Genomic DNA, 22,761 nt, shown 5'->3' with positions numbered 1-22,761 from the left:
AATGCTCCTGGATATCTTTTCCCCTCCCTTTTGAATTGAAAAGCTTGCTTGTCAGTTGCTTGTTCAAGTATTTCTCTCTACCACTCTTTGATCTCAGGCCTTAATCAGGATTGAGTGCACATGTTTACATAAACATAGAAATCAACGAAAGTCTAAAATGTAAGAGGAGGCTGTTAACTGTAGCTGGTACCTTCTCTGGTTTGCACTGATAGTTTCCCAGCTGGCCAGCCATCGTGTTCTCTGTAAACCTCCATTGCTGTTACTGTCATCTGTCCTAACCCTTTAGGTTTTTTTTGTGTCTAAGAATCCCTAATCCCTAAATCAGGAAAATGCTAATAAATTATTATTTGCTCATTGAATTAGTGACCTGGGAAACCCATACTCATACAGGAGTGTTGCCATATTTAGTTCAAGGACATTTTCCTATGTTGGCTTATTTCTGGCAAAAGTCAGGTATATTTTATTTTATTTTGTTTTGTTTTTGAGACGGGGTCTTGCTCTGTTACCCAGGCTGGACTGCAGTGGCACGATCCCCACGCACTGCAACTTCCACTTCCCGGGTTCAAGCAATTCTCCTGCCTCAGCCTCCTGAGTAGCTGGGACTTCAGGCACCTGCCACCACACCTGGCTAATTTTTGTATTTTTAGTAGAGACGGGGTTTCACCATGTTTGCCAGGCTGGTCTCAAACTCCTGACCTCAGGTGATCTGCCCACCTCGGCCTCCCAAAGTGCTGGGATTATAGGGGTGAGCCACCACATTCGGCCTCAGATATCTTTTAGATGAAGTGTCACCGACACCCCCCAACCCCCGCCGCCCCGCAAGACTTTCTAAATTGAAAGGAACAATTCAATTGTTCATTTTTTTGTTGTTTTGTAAAGCATTTTACCCCTTATCAGTTGACCGAACAGAATGATATTTCTTACCTTTTTTGAGTAAGAAAAACAAAACGTCAAATATTGTTCAATTATGATTTAACAAAAACAATTTTTAAACGTGCTTCAATGACATGAAACAAAAAATAAGTCCACTGTAAACAAATTTTAGGGACTTAAAAAATCTCTGTCATAATTTTCCTCTTCAATTTAACTTTTTTTCCCTTGGGTTGGACTTAAAAAAAAAAAAAAGGAATTTCTGATTACCTCTCCAATCATGTCACTGAAAAATCTTGATTGCTGAACACGTTACCAAAAAAGTGATTAGTCAGCTTGAGGTAAATGCTCAATTATCACCAAGATTGGTAAGCAATCTAAAACAGAGGGAGTGGAGATAAATTGACTTCCAAACTGCCTTAAATGGATGTAGTCGTTTAAGTTCACAGGAAATTTAACAGGGTAGTAATGAACACTGCTCTTTGACTCTATTGTTACAAGTTAGTATTATTATTTAGATTTTTCTCATCCTTTAGTACACTAATTTTGCAAGCAAGTAACTTCAGAACCCTAATGTAAATTTCCAGTTAATAAAGATCTTGATTTAACTGGCATTATTGAGGTGTTCTTCGAGAAGGCTTTTGGAACGGAACTAGCAGGTGCAGAGGATACTATTAAGACCCGGGTTTCAGTCCACGTTCACGTAAACGTCTCTACGAGGGCAAACTACAGGCGCCCTGCCGGAGGGCGCCGCCAGGGGGCACTCACACACAGCTGCTTTGGCCACCACAGGCGCCTCGGGGCGCTCTCTTCCCTCCTCTCGCTCATCCCAACTTCCGCCGGAAGCGGCCCTGTCAGTTGTTGTCTTCAGGTGTTTGGGCTTGTTGTACTGTATACTCAGTGGGTTCGCGGCCGCCGGCCGAGTGAGGCTGGGTTCGAGGAGCTGGAGCGGGAAACTGGAGCTTAAATTCTGGCGGTGACATGGACATTCTGAAATCAGAGATCCTTCGGAAGCGGCAGCTGGTGGAGGACAGGAACCTGCTGGTGGTGAGGACCCTGTGGTCGTGGGGGTCGGGATGGGAGAGTGAGTGTGTGTGTGTCGGGGTTTTGGGGTGAGGGTGACGATACTCAGAGGATTCGGGTCGGGGAAGGGGCTTAGCGAGTGTCCTGCCACTATCCCTGGGAGGCCCCCTTTAGATCCAACCCTTGGCGTCTCATTCTGAGGCTGGAGAATAGAGTCTGGGGCCAGGGAACTTGAGTCCTATTCGTTCTGACTTCCTAAAGCTGGATCAAAAGGAAAACACCTGGGTCTGGGGGCGGGAACCTGAGGCCAATTAACGCCCACGTCCAAAAGCCAAACCAAGAGGAGAATCCTCATCTTTCCACCACCGAGTAGCAGAAGCTCCAGGCTGCTGCTCTCCCCGCATCCTTCCCTTCCCACCGCCTCTCAGATGGGAACGGAACGTGCCCTGCATTAGCCGCGGGCCAAACACGGGCCTTCCCTTCATCATAGGGCGCCAATTCACCTGTCTTTAGCCACAGGACCAAACCCTTCATCCGGATAAGGGGTAACTGGTAGGGACCTCAGAAGGAGTACCTAAAACCCAGAAAACTTTGTAACCGGGGCCTCGAGCCGCTTGCTCGGGCCCACTCGCACCCTATGGAGTGCTATCTCGCGTTAATAAGTCCCTGCTTTTGCTGCTTCATTCCTGTGTTTTGTTACTTTCTTTGTGCGTTTTGTCTAATTCTTTGTTCAAAACGCCAAGGACCAGGACAACATACACTCACAGCCTTCCTTCCGGTAACTACTCGGGAGCCTTAGGGATGCAAGTGTGGGAACTGCAGGAAAACCTGAGGCTTTGGCTATTTCCCCCCCGACTGACCCTGTTCCCCTCCAGTTTACCTAATTGCCCCCTATCCCCACTCCCACCTGTCAGCATTCTTCGGACGTGCCTCAGTTCTGAGAGTTCCCTTCTGTCGCCTTACGTAGGGTTTGTGCCCAATTGAAGCATGGAACGCTGAAATCCCAGCACTTTGGGAAGCTGAGGTGGGCAGACCACCTGAGGTCAGGAGTTCGAAACCAGCCTGGCAAACACGGTGAAACCCCGTCTCTACTAAAAATTCAAAACTTAACTGGGCGTGGTGGTGCGCGCCTGTAATCCCAGCTACTCAGGAGGCTGAGACAGGAGAATCACTTGAACCTGGGAGGCGGAGGTTGCAGTGAGCCGACATTGCACTACAGCACTCCTGCCTGGGCGACAGAGTGAGACACCGTCTCAAAAAAAAAAACAAAACAAAACAAAACAAAACAAAACAAAACAAACGAACAGAAAAAAAAAAATTCCTTCTAGCCAGGTGTGGTGGTGTGCGCGTCTAGTCCCAGCTGCTTGGGAGACCAAGTCGGGAGGATCGCTTGAGCCCAGGAGTTCAGGCTGCAGTAAGCTATCATCGTGCCACTGCACTCCAGCCTGGGTGAGAGAGCGAGTCCCTGTCTCAAAAAAAAAAAAAAAAAGAAGTAAGTAATAGAAGTTCCTTTCTAATAGTAAATCCCAATTTTTAAATTCTATTCCTCCTTCTTTCCTCTTCTTCAACACATGAAAAGTCTGTAGGCCTGCTCTTCACTGATGGGAATGCTAAGACTCTTTTGAAAAGGTACTAAAAAGGGGGAGAAAGAATTACATGATTTAGGAACTTCCTGAAGATGATCTCCCTTACTTTATGGTCTAACAGTGGCGGTTTAAAGCCACTACCTTGATTCTTGCTAAGGCTTTAGCAAATTTACCATTGCTTTTCACCTACAGTGCAGATGCGAGCAGCAGGCAGATCGAAGCGAGCAGGCAGATAATGCCTTGCTATAGAAAACAGTTTTGACTTCATGAGTCCTCTCAGAGGGTCTTCAGGACCCATAGAAATCTGTGCATCACAGAACATCTGACTTAGATATTTGGACGTTGTGTACAATTGATGTATATGATGTAGTGTAAGTAAGTTAAAGTTCTTAGCTTGGTAGATGGCAAATTTCACGATCATTGAAACTTTAAAAACAATTAGAAAGGTGGAGGTAATAGAATGCTATTTGGTAGGTATGGGGAAAAGCTTGTTCATATTTGTACATTAATGTTTTTATGTCTACTTTAGGGACCTTTTGCTGAGTGGTTGGGAGTATTTTAGGTATTGGAATGCACAGTTGATGTTAGGAAGGGCCAGGGTGTTGAAATCTAAGTGCTTTAAAGGGAAAAGTGAATCACAAAATATTCAGCCCACCCTCAGGGTTCACAACATGAATATTTGCATAATCATGTTCTTCGTCATTGAAGTGGACCAATCTGTAAAAATGATCATTAAAAAAAAATCTTTATATTCTTCAGGGTCATTTATAATTTATATAAACTTTTCCTGGGTGTGTTTCATTTTTTAATTTGGTAGTTGGTTGAATTATCACATAATTCCAGCCAGAAGATAAGATTGATTTTTCCAAGCACAGAGCAGTTCAGACCAACAAAGGGCGTACATGAAATAGGAATTAAAATACTGACATTCAGCCGGGTGCGGTGGCTCACACCTGTAATCCCAGCACTTTGGGAGGCTGAGATGGGTGGATCACAAGATCGAGACCATCCTGGCTAACACGGTGAAACCCTGTCTCTACAAAAAAAAAAAAAAAAAAAAATTAGCTGGGCATGGTGGTGGGTGTCTGTGGTCCCACCTACTGGGGAGGCTGAGGCAGGAGAATGGCGTGAACCCGGGAGGCAGAGCTTGCAGTGAGCTGATACTGTGCCACTGCACTGCAGCCTGGGCGACAGAGCGAGACTCTGTCTCAAAGAAAAAAAAAAACATGAAAAACTGACATTCGTAGTTTCTATTAACAGTAATGTTAGGCATCATGCAACGAATGTTTTCTAATTTAACTTGTACAACAAGTTACCATTATTCCCATTTACAGATGAGGAAACGAAGCTAAGAGAAGTTACATGACTATGAGATTATGCAGCTAGCAAGAGATAGAGCCTGGATTTGAACCCTGGTCTGTTCCTACTTCAAAGCCTGCTCTGTTATCCTGTACAAATATAATGGATATTTATTCACCTTACAAACATAGAACTAGTTTTGATAGGGCTAATGTAAGAAAGCAGTGGAAAATTATTAGATTAACATGTGATTTATATTTTTCAAAGTGCTATATGCTATCTGATTTGAGCTTCACAACTGTTAATTAGTGCACAAGGCAATGCTGTTTTCATGGATGATGAAATTGAGACTTAGAGGGTTACATGATCTTCTCATACTCCTTTGGCCTGCCAGGATAGATCTCAAGTCTTAGACCAACTTGAGGGTGAGTGCTCTTGCATGATGTAAGGGAACACACACAACTAGGCATCTTTTCTGTTGTGTCCATGGGAAGACAGTCTTTAGATCTGCAGCTCTATCATTTCATGCAGAATAGTTGCTTCATATCTTTTATCTTTCTACATCATAGTGCCTGTCAGTAACTTTCAGACTTTTTCACTGCCGCGTTCATGGTAATGCATTTATATATATTGATCTGATACGTATGTGAAAAAAGTTTTATGAAATCTTACCACAACCGCAAATGATTTTATCATGTTTTATTCAGTCCTCCTTTTTTTAATCAGTTATTTAATTAGGTTCTTCTTAAGAAATGTAGAACACCAATTTGTGGGGATAAATTCCATGAGTCAGGGCAAACACAGATCGCACGTGGCCCTGGAGCTGAGGAATAGCTTTGATTTTTGGTAAAATTTGTGAGTCCACAGCTTTCTGATCAATCTCATATTTCTCTTTTTCTGTACTGAAGATCTCAGCTTCCTTGTGTCTGGGCTTCTGCAGTTGCTGCTGCTTGAATAAGCATCAGTGGGATGTTTTGGGATTTTTACATTGCTGATCACAATTTTGGTTGAGGTGGCAATGACAAATTTCTGGTGTTTTCTTGGTAGAGGAACTCGATTGAGGACCAGAGGTTCAGTCACTAGGAACAAGCCACTAGCCAGCTGCTTCAGGAAAACCACCCTCTTGCCTCTGTGGAATCCAGTGAGGATGGTCAGAATGGTCCTGGTGGTAATGCTGGCTCTCAGTTTTCTCACTTGTCAACTGAGGGGTTTTTTTTTTGTTTTTTTTTTTTTTGTTTTTTTTTTTTTTTTTTGCCGTGGCTCAACAACTTTTGAGGCACATTTTCAGTAGGAAAATATCTAGGCATTTTATGAAGTTTAACCACCTGGGTACTACCATTCTTGTCACCACCAACCTGTTTTGTAACAGTTGCAAGAACCTTCTTTTTCTTTTCAACCTTAGGCTTAGCGGCTGAGTACTTCCTCTTATACCCGGCCTTTCTGGAATACATAGCAGATGGGGAATACCTGCCAATTCCTCTGACAAGGACAGGATTGCGCTGCAATGGGGTTTCCCCTTCTTGGGCTTCTTAGCTTTGAGGTGACCGTTTTTCACCTTGCCACCAGCCTCAGTCTTCTTGGCTTCGGGTTTCTTCTCTTTAGTATCTGGCTTCTCAACTTTTTCACCCACCATCTTGCAAGATGGGAAAGAACAAGTCCCTTTGTTTTAATTTTTTAGAAAACATTGGTCGGGGATCAGTAGATTGTTGTCATTACCGCATCTGCAGCTGGAAAACAGTTGTCTGTGTGGTATTGTTCTTCCAGAAAGAAGAGACACCTCATCTTTGGTCATTTCAAGTGGTGTCCCAGCTTTTTGTGGTTAATCCGTGATAGTTGAAACAATCAGTACTTAGCTTGTGAGTGCCTCTTTGTCAAACTGCAGAGAAGTGACTGAGATATCCTCTTACCACCTGTCCTAAAATGCCCTGCCTGGTATAACCACCCTGGGGTAAATGTGGTATCTGCATTGCTAGAACACCAGTGTTTTGGAGCCTAGAATTGGTGAGTCTTCATTTAATGCAAAAACCTCGTGGAAAACCAGGCTGCTTTAGAAACTTAATGGGGAGTAATTAGTAGTTTTACTAGTTGTAGTTATTAGGATGAGCTATGTGTAGAATTTTAGCTTTTTTTTCCTTCCAGTATTTACTGCATCTTTCCTATATGCAAGATACTACAGTGTGCTGCAATAATAATGCTACAGTAATCAAAACAGCATAGTGCTGGCATAAAGACCAACAATTACATACTAGAATATAACAGAGCACCCAGAATGGAGCCACCCTTACACAATTGTTTGAGTTTTGACAAAGACACCAAAACCAAATGGAAGGAAAGATATTTTCCGTAAATGATGCTGAACAACTGGATATCCATACGGAAAAAATAAGCAATAACCCCTAACCCACATTATACAAAATATTCTGAAATGAAGGACCAACAGAAGGAATGGCAGGAGCCAATATGGGAGACATTGGAAAGTAAAATTAGTAAGGAGAACTGTGTACTAGTTCTAATACATTGGAAAATCTAAGTGAGGTAAATGGCTAAAAAGTACAAAAAAATACAAGAAATAGAAAATCTGAGCAAACCAGTAAGTGAGGAAGACATAAGAAGAATCGGTCAGCTAAGAGAAGACAGTTACTGAAGTAGGAAGGAATGAGCAGTTAAATTGAAGACTGAATGAGATCAGTCAGAGAAGTCCCTTTGGATTTGTACCTTAGACATTATTTATGATCCCAGGGAGGTTTTTTTCAGTGAAACAGACTGGATGGCCATATGCTGTGGGGCTGCAAAGAGAAATAGAGGTAAGGAAGTGGACGCGGATTAAACAGTTTAATGTGGTTCTGCTGTAAATGATACCCAGGGCAGAGTCTTGAGCATACTTATATGATAATTGTCAAGAGCCAGTAGAGAGGGGAAGGATGAATATGTGAAGGAGAAAACAGCATTGATGATGAGAAGTCCCTGAGGAACTGAGGTCTGGAGTAATTGGGAAGGGATTTGCCCTAGACAAAGGAGGGTTTTCTGTTCCTCTGTGAAATGAAAGGACCAAAGCAGATCCAGGTCGGGACTGGAGTTGGGAGGAATTTGGAGGAGTTCCTGACTGGTCACTTCCGTAAAGTGAGATGGTTTAGTCATCCGCTGAAAATGAGGGGAGAATGAAAGGATGGGAAGTTCATGAGAATGGAGACAGTGGAATGGTCAGTGTAGACAATAGGAAAGAAAATGAAATGGATGAATACCCTAGGACCAATAGGCAATGTTGAGGCCCAAGTGGTTTTTGCCAGCATTGTTTTGAGCATGCTGTAGGCGTGGAGAATGCCAAGTGGACTTAAACTTACTGGTCTCAGGTCTCATTCTCAATTATTGATAGCCCCAGAGAGCTTTTATTTACATAGGATACATTTATTGATAATTACTATATTAGAAATTAAAGCCAGGAAATTAAAAAATGTATGTTCCATGTAGAAATGCAATAAACCCATAGTATGCTAACAAATATTTTTATGACAAGACGATATTTGCAAAAACAAACACTTTAGTGAGAAAAGTGATATTGTTTTAGAAATCTCTGGCATATTAGACAGTTGGATTCTATTTCTCCCTCCAATCTGTTGCTGTATGTTGTTTTTGTTCAAGTACATGAAGAAAATTCATCCACAGATAAGTAGTTGGGAAAAGGAGTATTTTAATAGCCTTTTCAGATTTGTGGATATTCTTCTTGATACTACACCAAAACTACACAAGTGGTTTCTTAAAGGGCAGTTACAATGTGGATTCTGAAATCATTTCAATGAATTTTTCATCCATTAAAGCCTGCTGATCTATTTTGCTCTTCGATTGGATCTTTTTACCTACATGTGATTTTGTAACATCTTGATTTTGTAATGTCATGGTTCAGTGAGTTATGCGGATCTTCTTAATGTTGACATTTTCATTAGATAATATTTAAAAATCACATTTATTAATATCACCACTGATTTTATTGGAAAAGGCTTCAAGTATTGGGAAGCTATTAAATAGCTCATGGTGCTGGGTACAAGTTTTCCACTTTTCCAGTTCTCAGTTGACACCTGGAATTTTATCATTGGTGGTAAATTCCATCATTGTTTTCTTTTAACTTTAAGCTTGTTTTGTTCAATTCTGAGAAAATGTCTACCAAACACCCAAATCTGACTAATCAAACGATTGCACAAGTGCTTTTCTTTGAGAAAACCATTCTACTTTAGTAAGTAACAGAATTGCTTTATACATTTTATTTTTTCATGCTGATTATTAAAAGGCTGTGTACTCAAAGGTTGAGATTTAGGAAAATTACACTTTGTCAAGGACGTTCTTAAGAGAAACTAGACTTTATTTTCTTGCAAGTGCATGTTGGTGAAGAATACAGTGACTACTGGTACAGTTTGAAGGCATTGCCTTTATTTATGCTGATGCCAGTAGTCCGCCTTCCCAAATCCTCCCCCTATGTTGCTTTTGGACTGTCAGTGCAAATCTGAGCGCAATGAAAAAGGGGCACATAATGTCTTAGTATATCATGAAAATAAATTTGACCTTGCAAAACCTCTGAAAGAGCCTCTGTTGACCACATTTTGAGATGTTCTAGGCTTGAGATTTTGTTAGGTGTGTTCAATGGAATTGAGACATGGTCATCACAGGTAACATAGTCAAAAAGACTGGACCATGGCCTCCGGCCTGGAGATTTTTTCCTTTCTTTCTCCATATCAGCCTTTTCTGAAAGGATACCAATGTGTGTTTGCCAACTTATTTGAAATATGACAATTATATACTACCTAGTCAAAAACAATTTTAGATGCCAAAATAATATTTTGGGAGTGAAGAACTGTAGCTTGGAAGACTAGATCAGAACCAAGGGTTTAAGGACCAGAGTTCTAGCTGCTACTACTCATTCTTGCTGAGTTCTGGGAATGTCACCTAACCTAATTCTCGGCTTTTTCACCTCTTAAAAGGGGTTAATACTATTTGCCCCCACCGTACTCAGGGCAGTTTTGATGTTCAGATGATACCATCGGTTCCTTACCCCAGATAATATCTTCATCTTTATTTCTGTAAAGCTGTGCTTGTTGTGTGGTAGATAAGTCTGGAAATGTTTATTGAGTTAACGGATGAACTTTTAGAAAAACTTTATCCTGAAAGTTTTAAACATAACACAAAAATAGATAAAATTTTATGATGAGCCTCTGCATATCCTTTCCCTGAAACATGCAGCTCTAGAAAATGACGTGTTCTTTTAAAACCAAAATATGATCACACCCAACAAAATTAAAATTAGTTTGTTAATTTTATCAAACACTCTTCTCACATTCATATATTTTCCAATTGAATTAAAATACCTACATACATTTGCTTTTACAGTTGGTTTTTCAAGTCAGGTCAACATGAAGTTCGATCCTTGAATTTGCTTATTATGAATCTTGGTTTCTTTTAATGAAGAACATTGTCATTTTCTCAACTTCGCCGATTTTTTCCATGCCATTGACTTGCCGGAGAAACTGGGGCTAGTTTTGTAAAATGTCTTTGACTTGTCTGATTGCTTCCTGGCATATTGACACTTAGTTAATTCTTCTGTTCCCTACATTTAACAAGAACACTTCCTAGACGATGGCTGGGTAATTCCTGTAGTATAACATAGGTGATACATAATCTCTTACTGATGTCAAGCTTGAACATTGGGTTCAAATGGTGGCAGGCTGATCTTTCCATTGTCACCAGCGGCTTTTTTCATAAGGTTTTAGCATCCATTGATGATCACTGCCTGAGTGAATGAGCTTTGGAACTATGAGGTGCTAAATACTTGTGTGGAGGTAGTACAGAGGTACTATTATATCATTACTGTTAATACAGTAGGGGGCAATATCTTTATTTGAACAAAGCCATCAGTGGAATAATATCCAAGAGGCAGAGCTGACATAGCAACAAGCCTCCAAATTATGGACTGTAGATGTAACAATAAGGATAATTTTGTGTATAATGTGGAAAGGACTGACATCTTTTTAGCCACAGACAAGACTTAGAGCTTGTCTCTTTACATCAAATCATATCAAAACAAATACCTTGTGAGAGGATCATTTGAGCCCAGGGAGTTGAAGTTGTGGCCTTGATTGTGCCACTGCACTCCAGCCTGCGTGACAGAGAGATACGCTGTCTCCAAACAAAAAACCAGAAAAAGGCACAAAACCCCCAAATATCCTTAAATCATTTTTTTAAATAAAAAGGTTCACCAAGACCACCCTATATCTAGATTATTTTAGGAACTGACTGATATAATAAGGTTCCAGGTAACAAGAAAGAACTTACACTACTGGAATTCCCTTGTTAGGTGGGATTTCAAATGTAGGCTATATATGTCATAATTTTGTTTCTAACAGGAAAAAATAATTGAGATATAACATTTTATGTGGCTCATAATGAATCCATTTGAAGAAATTATCATTGAACTCAAACATTAAGAAATCAAAACATTTGGAAAATATTCTTGGTCTCCTCTTTGCGGATGAACCTGCCTACTGATTGATACTGCAAGAAAAATACTTGAACTTATCACACATTGGTGCCCTTAGTCATAGTGGAGGGTTGGTGATGTATTTGGGGAATCAATGTATTCATCTCTGGAACCAAAAAATATTCATTTTATCAAATTCTTGAAAAACTGAAGAGTGTTTTCAAAAGGTTTCTAAAGGTACTTGTTGACTATGGGACATGAACTTTTGCCCAAGGATTTATTATTGACATAATTTTTTTTTCTTGAATAGGAAAATAAAAAATATTTCAAGCGTAGTGAGCTCGCCAAAAAAGAAGAGGAAGCATATTTTGAAAGATGTGGGTACAAGGTATGAATGTCTGCTTTTATGTTAAATTGTGTATTTCTGAGTTTAAATTTATACAGCTGTTGTTAAATGACAATCATTGATCTCTGTTCAATTTATCAATGTTATACGTTAGCCTATAAATGAGAAGCCATCTGGAGAGGTATGAGTTTTTGTTTTTGCATTTTAAAAAAAATCTTGAATTCAGGAAAATACATGCATGACTTTTGGCTTGGAATGGTTTGGCTTTTTGTGGATGGCATGAAGTGGCTTGAGATCAAAGCTTGAATTTTTTTTTTTTTTTTTTTTTTAAAAATTAAGTCCTGAATCTGAGACTGCCTTATTTTCAACTCCACCACCACTCCTTTCCCCTACCTCTCCCAATAAAACAGTCCATTTGGAAAGAGTTCAAAACATTTATTCATCTAACCACGGTAATATTAGTGGTGGTAATTTCCCTGCCTTCTCCGGAATATTTTAAGCCATCAATTTTATGTTTGCATTGTTAATACTTACTTTCGGGTCTTAAGAACCTCCGCCTAAAGTATAAAGCCGTATATATTTATATGCCTTTGTTGTAATAAGGTATCACATTTCAAACACTGTTTAGTCTATTGGATAGAAAATGTCATCTTGAAATATTTCTTAGAAACAAATGAGTTGTCTGGAAGGCTTTGCTTGTATATTTTGGAAGAAATTAGTTGATAATGTGTTGTGGTTTTATTGGGAGGGGTTAAAGGGTATAAGGTGGAGAAGTTATGTTTAAATTATTTTAAAAGAAGACTATATCTAGCTTAATTTTTAACTCAAAGCTCAGAGGTTCTATTGAAATACTTTTGCCAAATCATAAACTTGTGATTAACCTTTTGCTTGTGAAATATCAATATAAGATAATACTTTTGTGCATGTAATGGGGAAAGTTCTGGAAATGGATTTATCCTGCATAGCATTTTTAGAAGGAAGCATGAGGAATGCACATGGTATGTATATGCATTTGGTTTGATTTTGTAGTGCTGGGAGAAGACAAGTATTAAAGAAAAATGTAGTTTTCAAAAGATACCAAGAAGTGACTTAAAAAATATTTAAAAATGTAATTATATTTCTGACATGTTTTTAAAATATGGGAAAGTTTATACTTGTATTTTGATTTTTTTCCGTAAAGGTATTTATTTGTTTAATTAGGAAATGAAAATAAGTTTTAAGTTAATAACCATTGAGTAGATAGATATTCAGAAAGGAACTCTCATTTTTGCCTTGCCCAGTGTTGTCTTACACACACTTGGTCTGGAATAAGAATCACTTACATAGGTTTACTCTGCTGGCTTGTGGCATTCCCAGATTCCTAAATTTGAACCTTTTCAGCTATTTTATAAGGGAAAGTAACTTAATATAGTGGCAGTTTTTACTTTTGTTTAGTGTGCTCTTTTGTTTGTTTGTTTGTTTATATAGAGGAAAGCCCTGAAGCAAAATAATTACTGTAAAGATAATTGTTTATAACTTTGAGTCCAGCTGACGAAATGACTTAGATCTTTTCCCCAGAGCTATTAACTGCCATTGTATAATTAAATGTGTTTTTAATCTTGAGATTTTTAGAGAAATACGTTTTCATGCTTGAAAAGTAAAGCACAGGTGTTTCTAAAGATTTTTAAAGATTTCCGTCTTGGTAGTATTGACATAGTATTCATTACTTTTATTCTTTTGTAGAAATGAGTTAGCATTTTTTAAGGCTTGATGCTGATTTGACCTGTGAAAATAGAAAGCCTTAGTTTGTTACCTTAATTTTACCTCAATATCAATTAGTTATGGTAAACATAAGCTTGAACTGTAAGCTATAGAATCATGAATTATGTAATTTTCACCATATAGCCTTTCTTAATGTGAGTTTCTTCCTTAATGTTGATCTTCTTTTATGTTCTTTTGATCTTACTCCCACTTTCAGCATTGTGGATTTATCTTATGGTCAGATGGGAAACCACGTTTCAGTATCTTTTTACAGACTCCACAAAGGGGCTTGTAAATTGCTGAATTCAGTTTTCCTAAACTGAGACTTGAGCAACAGATTTGAGAAAATATATGAAGAGATTGTTTTTCCTACAGGTTCATATGAACAAAAATGCCCACTCTTTCCCTGGGTGGCATTAATAGAGAAGTGCTTTTTGCCTTATATTTCTACAAGGTTGGTAGCTCAGTTTGTGGACCAACTCTGTGTAGCACCAGGAATTTTTCTGTATGTCCAACAGTGATTTTCATACGTTTGGAATAATACGTTTTGAAAAGCAGGATAGGAAAAGCTAGAGCTTGAAGCTTCACAGGTTGCTGTTGGAAAGAAATTCTTTTCTTTTGTCTTCACTTTGAAGCTGAGCAAGAATCAAATAACCCTGCAAGACAATTTAAAGAAGAGCAAGTTGATTGTTTTTCAGGAAAAAGTACAGTCTTTAGAATCTGGGGAGAAAGAAAGTGCAAATTTCAGCCCTGTTAAATTTGGATTTTGGAAATCATGACAGTCGTGTCACTCTTTTTTTTTTTTTTTTTTTTTTTTGAGATGGAGTCCTGCTCATCGCCCAGGCTGGAGTGCAGTGGTGCGATCTTGGCTCACTGCAAGCTCAGCCTGCCGGGTTCACACCATTCTCCTGTCTCAGCCTCCCAAGTAGCTGGGACTACAGGCGCCCGCCACTACCCCTGGCTAGTTTTTTTGTATTTTTAGCAGAGACGGGGTTTCACCGCGTTAGGCAGGATGGTCTCGATCTCCTGACCTCGTGATCCACCCGCCTCGGCCTCCCAAAGTGCTGGGATTACAGGCGTGAGTCATGTCACTCTTTTATAGCAAGGATGCTGATTCCTCTGTGCATGCTCTGGACTTGTGATGCCCCTGACGTGAATATGTTTGACTCTCTTTTACAAGCATGCACGTTTATTATGAGCTCTTTGCTCAGAGGAATATTAGAAAATCTTCAGTGTTAAAAACATATTTAATTTCGGTGAATAGCTAAGGTAATAGAATGATAAATATCAACTATATTTTTAAAGCTGAATTTCATTTCTTTTGGCTATTAATATAGATACAGCCAAAAGAGGAGGACCAGAAACCATTAACTTCATCGAATCCAGTGTTAGAACTTGAACTGGCAGAGGAAAAATTACCTATGACGCTTTCTAGGCAAGAGGTAAGTTTATTTGTGATTGTTTCATGAGAATCAGATCTCCACGGTGTTTACATTTATCTCCAGCTTTTCCAATAAGTTAAATGTCATTCTTTCCTGTGTAAAATGACTTACCTTAAAAATGCTGTGCAGTTAGTTTTCTTCATGAAGTTCTAAATTACTCACTGCTTCTTTTCTTGATATTATCTTTTTTAGAGCTTATCCTTCTGAACTTTAAAAAATAAACATGAATATATTCAAAAATAAGTGTAATTAAATGTACTTACGCTAAATATTTGGACTTAAATTATTTTAATTATTATAGTATTTTGTAACATACTTCCCTTTCCCTTATTTAATAATACATCTCTCCAGATTAAAATATGGAGATCGACATAATTTTGAATGAGTGTGTCATTTCCCATTGCTTGTTTGCTCCATAATGTTTGTTTGTTTATTTATTTATTTTTGAGGCAGAGTCTCACTGTGTCACCCAGGCTGAAGTGCAGTGGTGCAATCTTGGTTCACTGCAATCTCTGCCTCCAGGGTTCAAGTGATTCTCCTGCCTCGGCCTCCTGAGTAACGGATTACAAGCATGCGCCACCACACCAACCTAATTTTTTGTGTGTGTTTTTAGTAGAGATGGGGTTTCATCATGTTGGCCAGGCTGGTCTCAAACTCCTGACCTCAAGCGATCCTCTGCTTCGGTCTCCCAAAGTGTTGGGATTACAGGTGTGAGCCCCTGTGCCTGGCCACACCATAATATTTAAAAAATCATCTATTGATGATCATTTAGAATACTTATTATAAATAATACTAAGATGAACATGCTATGTAGACATCATTGCATACATTATAATATGTGATTATTTCCTTTGGAAACATTTCTAGAAGCATGATTTTTAGGTCAAAGACTGTGTGTGTGTGTGTATATATATGTGTATATATATATATATTTTAAGACTATGTATATTTTTAAGACTTGATACATATTACCAGATAGCTCTGTAGGTATTAGCCATGTTGTGCCACTTTATACTCCTAGCTGTGGTGTTTATAGTGTCTGTCTATACCTTGATCAGTATCAACTATTATTTTACTTAAAAAAATCATGCAATTTAAAGATATTCATGTGATATAAAGAAATCAAATGAATACAGAAGGCTGTAAAACAAACATTTCTTCCCTTTTTCTTATCTTCCATTTTCCCCCACTTCCCCTCTGCCCCCATCAGTCCTTCTCCTACGCAGTTCTTCACTTGTACAAGCATCAGTGTGTATGTGTATACCTTTTTTTCCCTTTCACACAAATGAGATTACATGCATTTGTACCTTAGTCTTTTCACTTAAAAATACATTTTGAAGGCCATTTTATGTTGGGGTGTGTGTGTGTATGAACATTTTTCACAGTAAACGTGGTTTTGGCAGGTTACCTGGTCTGTTTCTGGATTTCCGTATGTCTGAATGAGGGTAACAATTGGGTCTACCTCAGGAGACTTTCATGATAAAATAAGGTAATACATGAAGAGAACAGTACTTAATCATGAGTTACTCAACAAATTTAGGTGTTGTTTTTAGTAGTAGTTCTGCAATTTATTACAATTAGCTCTTTACTGATAAATTACTTCTAGTTTGCCTTTACATACAGTGCTGAGGTGAACTTCCTTATACATATGTCTTGATATTTGTATGAGTTTATCAGTAGGGTAATTTCCTAGGAAAAGAATTTCTGGTCAGAGAGTGTGTCTATGTAATTTTCGATGGTGTGTGGAATTGTCCTACAAAGAAGCTGTGCCAATTTACATTCCAACTGTAAGTATATCAAAAGTTAAATAGCTGGATACAGTAGCACACGCCTGTAATCCCAGCTCTTTGGGAGCCCGAGGCAGGTGGGTCACAAGGGCAGGAGATTGAGACCATCCTGGCCAACATGGTGAAACCCCGTTTCTACTAAAAATACAAAAATAAGCTGGGTGTGCTGGCGTGCACCTGTAGTCCCAGCTACTTGGGAGGCTGAGGCAGGAGAATTGCTTGAACTCGAGAGGTGGAGGTTGCAGTGAGCCAAGATTGCACCACTGCACTCCAGTCTGGGCGGTAAAGTGAGACTGTCTCAAAAAAAAAAAAAAAAAAAAAAAAAAGTTAAATAATTTACTGGGTGTCTGTTTCACTTTGTAGGTAATCAGAAGATTGAGAGAAAGAGGAGAACCAATCAGACTATTTGGAGAAACTGATTATGATGCTTTTCAGCGTTTAAGGAAAATAGAGATCCTCACACCAGAAGTTAACAAGGTAAGAGGACAGAACAAAGCTAGAAAAATACGACTGTACTACATTCACTGGAATAGAGTTTGACTAATTGCATTATTGTAGGCAACAATGGAAAAATAAAGTGGGCAGATTATTGCTGCTGAATGGAAGTTTTCATTAATTTTTTGAAAAGCACATATCTTAAGTATAACATTTAATGCATTTTGACAAATACATACAAGCATATAACCACTGCCCTTATAAAGAAATAGAACAATTTTTGTCACCAAAGAAATTCCCCCGAGAGCATCAGGAACAATAGCGAATGGATGCTGGGCTTAATACCTGGGTGATGGGACGATCTGTGCAGTAAACCACCATGACACACATTTCCCTATGTAACAAACCTGTTCATCTTGCACCTGTACCCCTGAACTTAAAAGTTGAGAAAAAAGGAAAAAAGGAAATTTCCCCAGTACCCCTTCTCAGCCAATCCCCATATTTCTCCTCGTCCCCTCCTGGGCAGCCACCATTTGAATTTTGGCATCATGGATTAATTTTGCTTGTTCTCATATTTCATACAGATAGACTCATAGATTGTGTGTCTGGCTCCTTATGCTCAGCATAACAGTTTAGGTTCATCCATGTTATTGCAGATACCACTAGTTTCCTTTTCATTTTCCAGTGATACTCAGTTGTATGAATATATCAAACTTTGTTTCCAGCTTTGGGCTATTAGAAATAAAACTGCTGACTGGGCGCGGTGGCACACGCCTATAATCCCAGCACTGTGGGAGGCTGAGGTGGGTGGATCACAAGGTCAAGAGATCGAGACCATCCTGGCCAACATGGTGAAACCCTGCCTCTACTAAAAATACAAAAATTATCTGGGTGTAGTGGCGTGTACCTATAGTCCCAGCTACTCGGGAGGCTGAGGCAAGAGAATCACTTGAACCCACGAGGATGGCGGTTGCAGTGAACTGAGATCGCGCCATTGCACTCCAGCCTGGCGACAGAGCGAGACTCCATCTCAAAAAAAAAAAAAAAAAAAAAGGAATAAAACTGCTAGACCATTCTTATGCAAATCTTTTTTTTGAACTATGTTATTTTTCTTGGGTAAATATGTTACGACTCTTGGGGAGATACCTAGAAGTAGAATTGCTGGATAGTAAGAGTAGATGTATGCTTAACTTCATAAGAATTGCCAGTCATTTCCAAACCCCAGCATGTGGTACTGTTAGTCTTTTTAATTTTAACCATTCTCTTGTGTGTCTGGTAGTAGCTCATTGTGGCTTTAATCACATTGCCTGATGACTAAAGATGAGGAGCATCTTTTCATAGACTTGTCTTCATTTGTGTAGTGTCTATTGAAGTCTCTCCTTATTTATTTATTTTTGAGGCAGGGTCTCACTCTGTCACCTACGCTGGAATGCAGTGGCATAATCATGGCTCATGGCAGCTGCAACCTCCTGGGCTTAAGCAGTCTTCCCACCTCAGCCTCCCAAGTAGCTGGGATTACAAGCGCCTTTTGTTCATTTTAAAAATAAACTTGTCTTTTTGTTAATGGATTATAGGAATTCTTTATATATTCTGGATAGAAGTTCTTTGTCAGATATACGAATATTTTTCGTGACTAGTTTTTTGTAGTTTATGGCTTACCTGTTCTCTTAATTGAATCTTTTGCTGAACAGAAGAGGGTGTGTGTGTGTGTGTGTGTGTGTGTATACGCACACATGCTTTTTGAGTCAAGAGTCTCACTCTCACCCAGGCTGGAGTTCAGCATGGTCATGGCTCATTGCAGCCTCTAGCTCCTGGGCTTAAGCGATCTCCCACCTCAGCCTTCCAAGTACCTGAGACCACAGGTGTGCGCCACTAAGCCCGGCTGATTTTTTAACTTTTATAGAGGTGGGGCCTCCTCATGTTGCCCAGGCTGATCTTGAACTCCTGGACTCAAGGGATCCTCCCGCCTTGGCCTCCCAAAGTGCCCGGCCCAGAAGTTTTTTATTTTGATGAAGTCCAATTTATTGATTTTTCCTTTTATGGTCATTGCTTTTTGTGTCCTGCTTAAGAAATCTTTGCCTATCCCAAGGTTTCAAATAGATATTCTTTATTTTCTTCTAGAAGCTTAGTATTATAGTTTTTGCTTTTACATTTAAGGCTCTGATCTTGTTTTACGGCTTAGCATATGGTTTATTCCACAGGCTCTTGAAAAGAGTATTGTTTTGCTTTCATGATACAGTTCTACAAATGCCAATGATGATAGTGTTGTGCAGATCTTCTGCGGCCTTGCTAACTTTTTATCTACTTGCTTTCTGAATTATTGAGAAACAGGTGTGGTTATCTATGACTATGTAACAGACTACTCCAAAACTTTCTGGTGTTTGTTTATTGTAAAGAATTTATTATTACAGAATCTGTTTTTGGTGACTAACAAGCCACCCTGAAACCTGGTAGCTTAAGATAATTTTTTATTGTCTTAATTACCAGTTCTGTGGTTTGATTGGGCTGGATTGGGCAGTATCTTGCTTGGGGTCTTTCTTGTGATTGCAGGGAGATGAAGGCTGTGGCTGAAGTCATCTGAGGCCTCTCCTGGACTGGTCTTCTAAGCTGATATCTTGCCCCTTTCCTGGCATCTCAGTTGAATGGCGGGAATAGCTGGGGCTGGCCAGGCCCGCTCCCCGACCTGCTCCCTCTCTGCTAACCTGGGCTGTCTCACTGCTTTCTTCGTTACCAAACCACTTTCCTGCTTCACTTCCCAGCATTGCCATTCCAGCGCCACAACACTAGCAGTTGCCTTCAGTCCTCTGTGTCTGTAATGATCATTTTTCCTTTGCTTGCTGTGTTTCTGTCTTGTATGCTCTGGTTGAAATCTTGTTTTTATACTTTCACATGCAATTCAATGACCACATCTTTTCTCGGAATCTATTTTTGATCCCAGTCAGAATTAATTGTTTCCTTCTCCATGCGCCTATGAGTAAACCTTTGTTAGGGTACTTACTGTTTTTTTACTATTATTAGAGTTATGTGCATATTTATTTTTTCCTGGTGGGCAAAGGCTGTTTTACGTTTGTATGCCAAGTCTTGTGCCGTGCATCTAGAGGTTTTGAGGAGAAAGCACAGGAGCACAAGGTCTGGATTCCATTCCTGGATTATAATCATCAATTATGTGACCGTTGGCAAGTCTTTTAATCTGTTTGAGCCTTGGAATCCTCATTGGTAAAACAGAGGCAGTGATACTTGGCTCACCGGGATGCGCTGAGAATTCAACGAGGTGACCTCTGGGAACGCCTGGCGTCATACTTTATACACAGCAGGTGATCAGTCAGTGCTTGAGAAATTATAAGTGTTTTGAGTTGAATGTTTCTCTTCTGTGTTTATGAAGGGACAGTAGACAATGATCAGATGCTTTCCGTGTGAGAACGTTAGGAGTTAACATTGGTTGAATGTGCACTGTGCTCCAGTAACTGTTAAAAGCACATCGTCCATTTCTTAGTTTACTTATTTGAGTTGATGTTTGCGAGGTTCTGGAACAGCCTCATTACATAGTAACTGTTCACTGAAATAAAAAATAGCATCCTCATAACAGCCCTACATAGTAGATGGTGCCGTTACTCCTATTCTGTAGGTGAGGCTGCTGAGGCATACAGGGGTTAAGCAAACTGTTGAAGAGCTGTTTAATAGTATGTGGCAAGGATTTGAACCCAGATAGCCTTCACTCTCAACCATTACCCTATAGCCGCCTCACGGCCATGTTTCCTTGGCTCTTAAACCTTGCAGCTGATTCTCATTCATTTTTAGGAAGATGAGGCTTCCATTTTTCATTAAATGGTCATGAACCATATGTGCATAAAATGTGAATTTGCTGGTTTGCTAGAAACATAGCTGAGAACCTGGGATATAGGTGAGGCACCAATTTTATTACACCGACATTTCTGAATGTTTTGGGAGTTCACGGTAGTTGAGGTTAGACATTGTAAATGAGCTGGGCAAATGGCTTGGGGACTCTAATGGAGACCTGCCACTTTCACTAAGCCTCATTAGAAAATTACAGCATTTATGAAGATTCTTATTTGGATTCGTCACTCACGTGTATTTTTTTTCTGACCAGCAGACTGGCCATTGTTCATGCATTGTTTTAATTTAAATATGTCCATAAGAATTAACTTTAAACGAACAGTAATGATACTTGTGTGATAAATTGATGTCATTTGAGTTCCTGCTTTTGCTGAACTCTTAACTTCTTGTGGGGGGAAAAATACTTGCAGTTATTAATGAAAAATCAAAGGTGAAACAACAGTGAAATTTTGTAACAGTTGTTCTTCCTTTTTCACTTTTCTTAGGGATTGAGGAATGATCTGAAAGCAGCCTTGGACAAGATTGATCAGCAGTACCTCAATGAAATCGTCGGTGGTCAGGAGCCTGGAGAGGAAGACACACAGAATGATCTGAAAGTTCATGAGGAAAATACCACAATTGAAGAGTTAGAGGTAATCTCTGTACCAAGCCCAGCACATAGCTGGCACCCTTCTTTCCTGTGGAGCAGATGGCTGAGTCGGGCAGATTGTTGAGTGCAGAGCACACTGTCATCTTTGGTCTTTGTTTATTTACTCCCTGCTTTTATTTATTTACTCCCCTTTTTCTCATCCTCCACTCACATTCCCCTACTTCCTGCCTTCAAAAGGAACCCATTCTAATATGTTGATGCACATCCTTCTGTTTGTTGCTGCTCTTGTGACCTGCAGTGTTTTGTGAGCATGTATTTTTGATTTACAGAAATGATGTTATGCTGTGACATTCTTTATTCTGTTTTTTACTTGTCTTTTTTTCATTTAGCGCTATGTTTTTAAGAGCCATCCTTGATGCTGAATGTACATTGAATCCTTTGCTTTTAATTGCTACATAGGATTCCATGTGTTATGCCATTCACTGCATTTGACTTTTTGTTCTCCTGTAATGATGGACAGCTAGATTGTTCCCAGCTCCCTCCTACCACAGACAGCTTTCTGATGAACAGTCTTGTGCATAACCATGATGGCCTAACAAAATGGGATTGTGGGATTTATATATGTATATTTAACTTGTCTAAGTACTGCCAAGTTGCTCTCTGGAATGGCTGTCCTAGTCTACACCCAGCAGTGTGAGGCCCTCGTGTCTTTCAAGCCCTGCTAACGCTTGGCAATATCTTGCTGTCTAATTTTTGCCACAGTGCTGCTTGTGGAGTGTTAATGTATAATCTTAATGAAAAAGCAATTTTGTATCATGTAAGTATCTAACATGTAAAATAAGTATGGGTTAAAGTTCTTAATGCTTAAGGAAACATAAACTGTTATTTTTATGTTTCCTTTAATTCCTGGCTCTTGCACGTGTAGCTGTCCCTCTGAATGAGATCATAGTTGAGGAAGATGTCATTTTAATCCCCTCCTTCCTCCAACACCTGTCTGTGGTCCCTACATTTTACTAAAATAATTGGTATGGGCAACCAGTTGTGTGCTTTTCCCCCCATTGGTGTATTTATTTATTTATTTTTAAAAAACAGCTTTATTGAGATATTGACATACCATACAATTGACCAATGTAACATATACAAATCAGTGGTTTTTAGTATATTCACATGGTGGTGCAACCATCATCACAATCTAATTTTAGAACATTTTTGTTCCCCCACCCGAAAAGAAATCTCACATTCATTACCACCTCTTGACTTTTCATAAAAGATAACATGCTCTCCAAGTTTAAGTGGCAAATCCATGTTTTTTGGTTTTGATTTCTT

General features: G+C 39.3%; 1 protein-coding gene across 1 annotated transcript in view; it reads left to right on the top strand.

Annotated features, from left to right (window-relative positions):
- Nucleotides 1-1,573: 1,573 nt before the first annotated feature.
- Nucleotides 1,574-22,761, top strand: part of PRPF18 (pre-mRNA processing factor 18) — a 40,769-nt gene continuing 19,581 nt past the window's right edge. The window contains exons 1-5 of the mRNA XM_025395890.1: nt 1,574-1,917; nt 11,552-11,629; nt 14,665-14,769; nt 16,920-17,033; nt 21,332-21,478. Coding sequence (XP_025251675.1) covers nt 1,852-1,917; nt 11,552-11,629; nt 14,665-14,769; nt 16,920-17,033; nt 21,332-21,478 — 510 coding nt within the window. The 5' untranslated portion in view covers nt 1,574-1,851. The remainder of the gene's footprint in view (nt 1,918-11,551; nt 11,630-14,664; nt 14,770-16,919; nt 17,034-21,331; nt 21,479-22,761) is intronic.

This window comes from Theropithecus gelada, chromosome 9, assembly GCF_003255815.1.
Source record: "Theropithecus gelada isolate Dixy chromosome 9, Tgel_1.0, whole genome shotgun sequence".
NCBI classification, from domain to species: domain Eukaryota; kingdom Metazoa; phylum Chordata; class Mammalia; order Primates; family Cercopithecidae; genus Theropithecus; species Theropithecus gelada.
The sequence above is the reverse complement of the archived record's forward strand: the minus strand, read 5'-3'. Positions and strand labels throughout refer to the sequence as shown.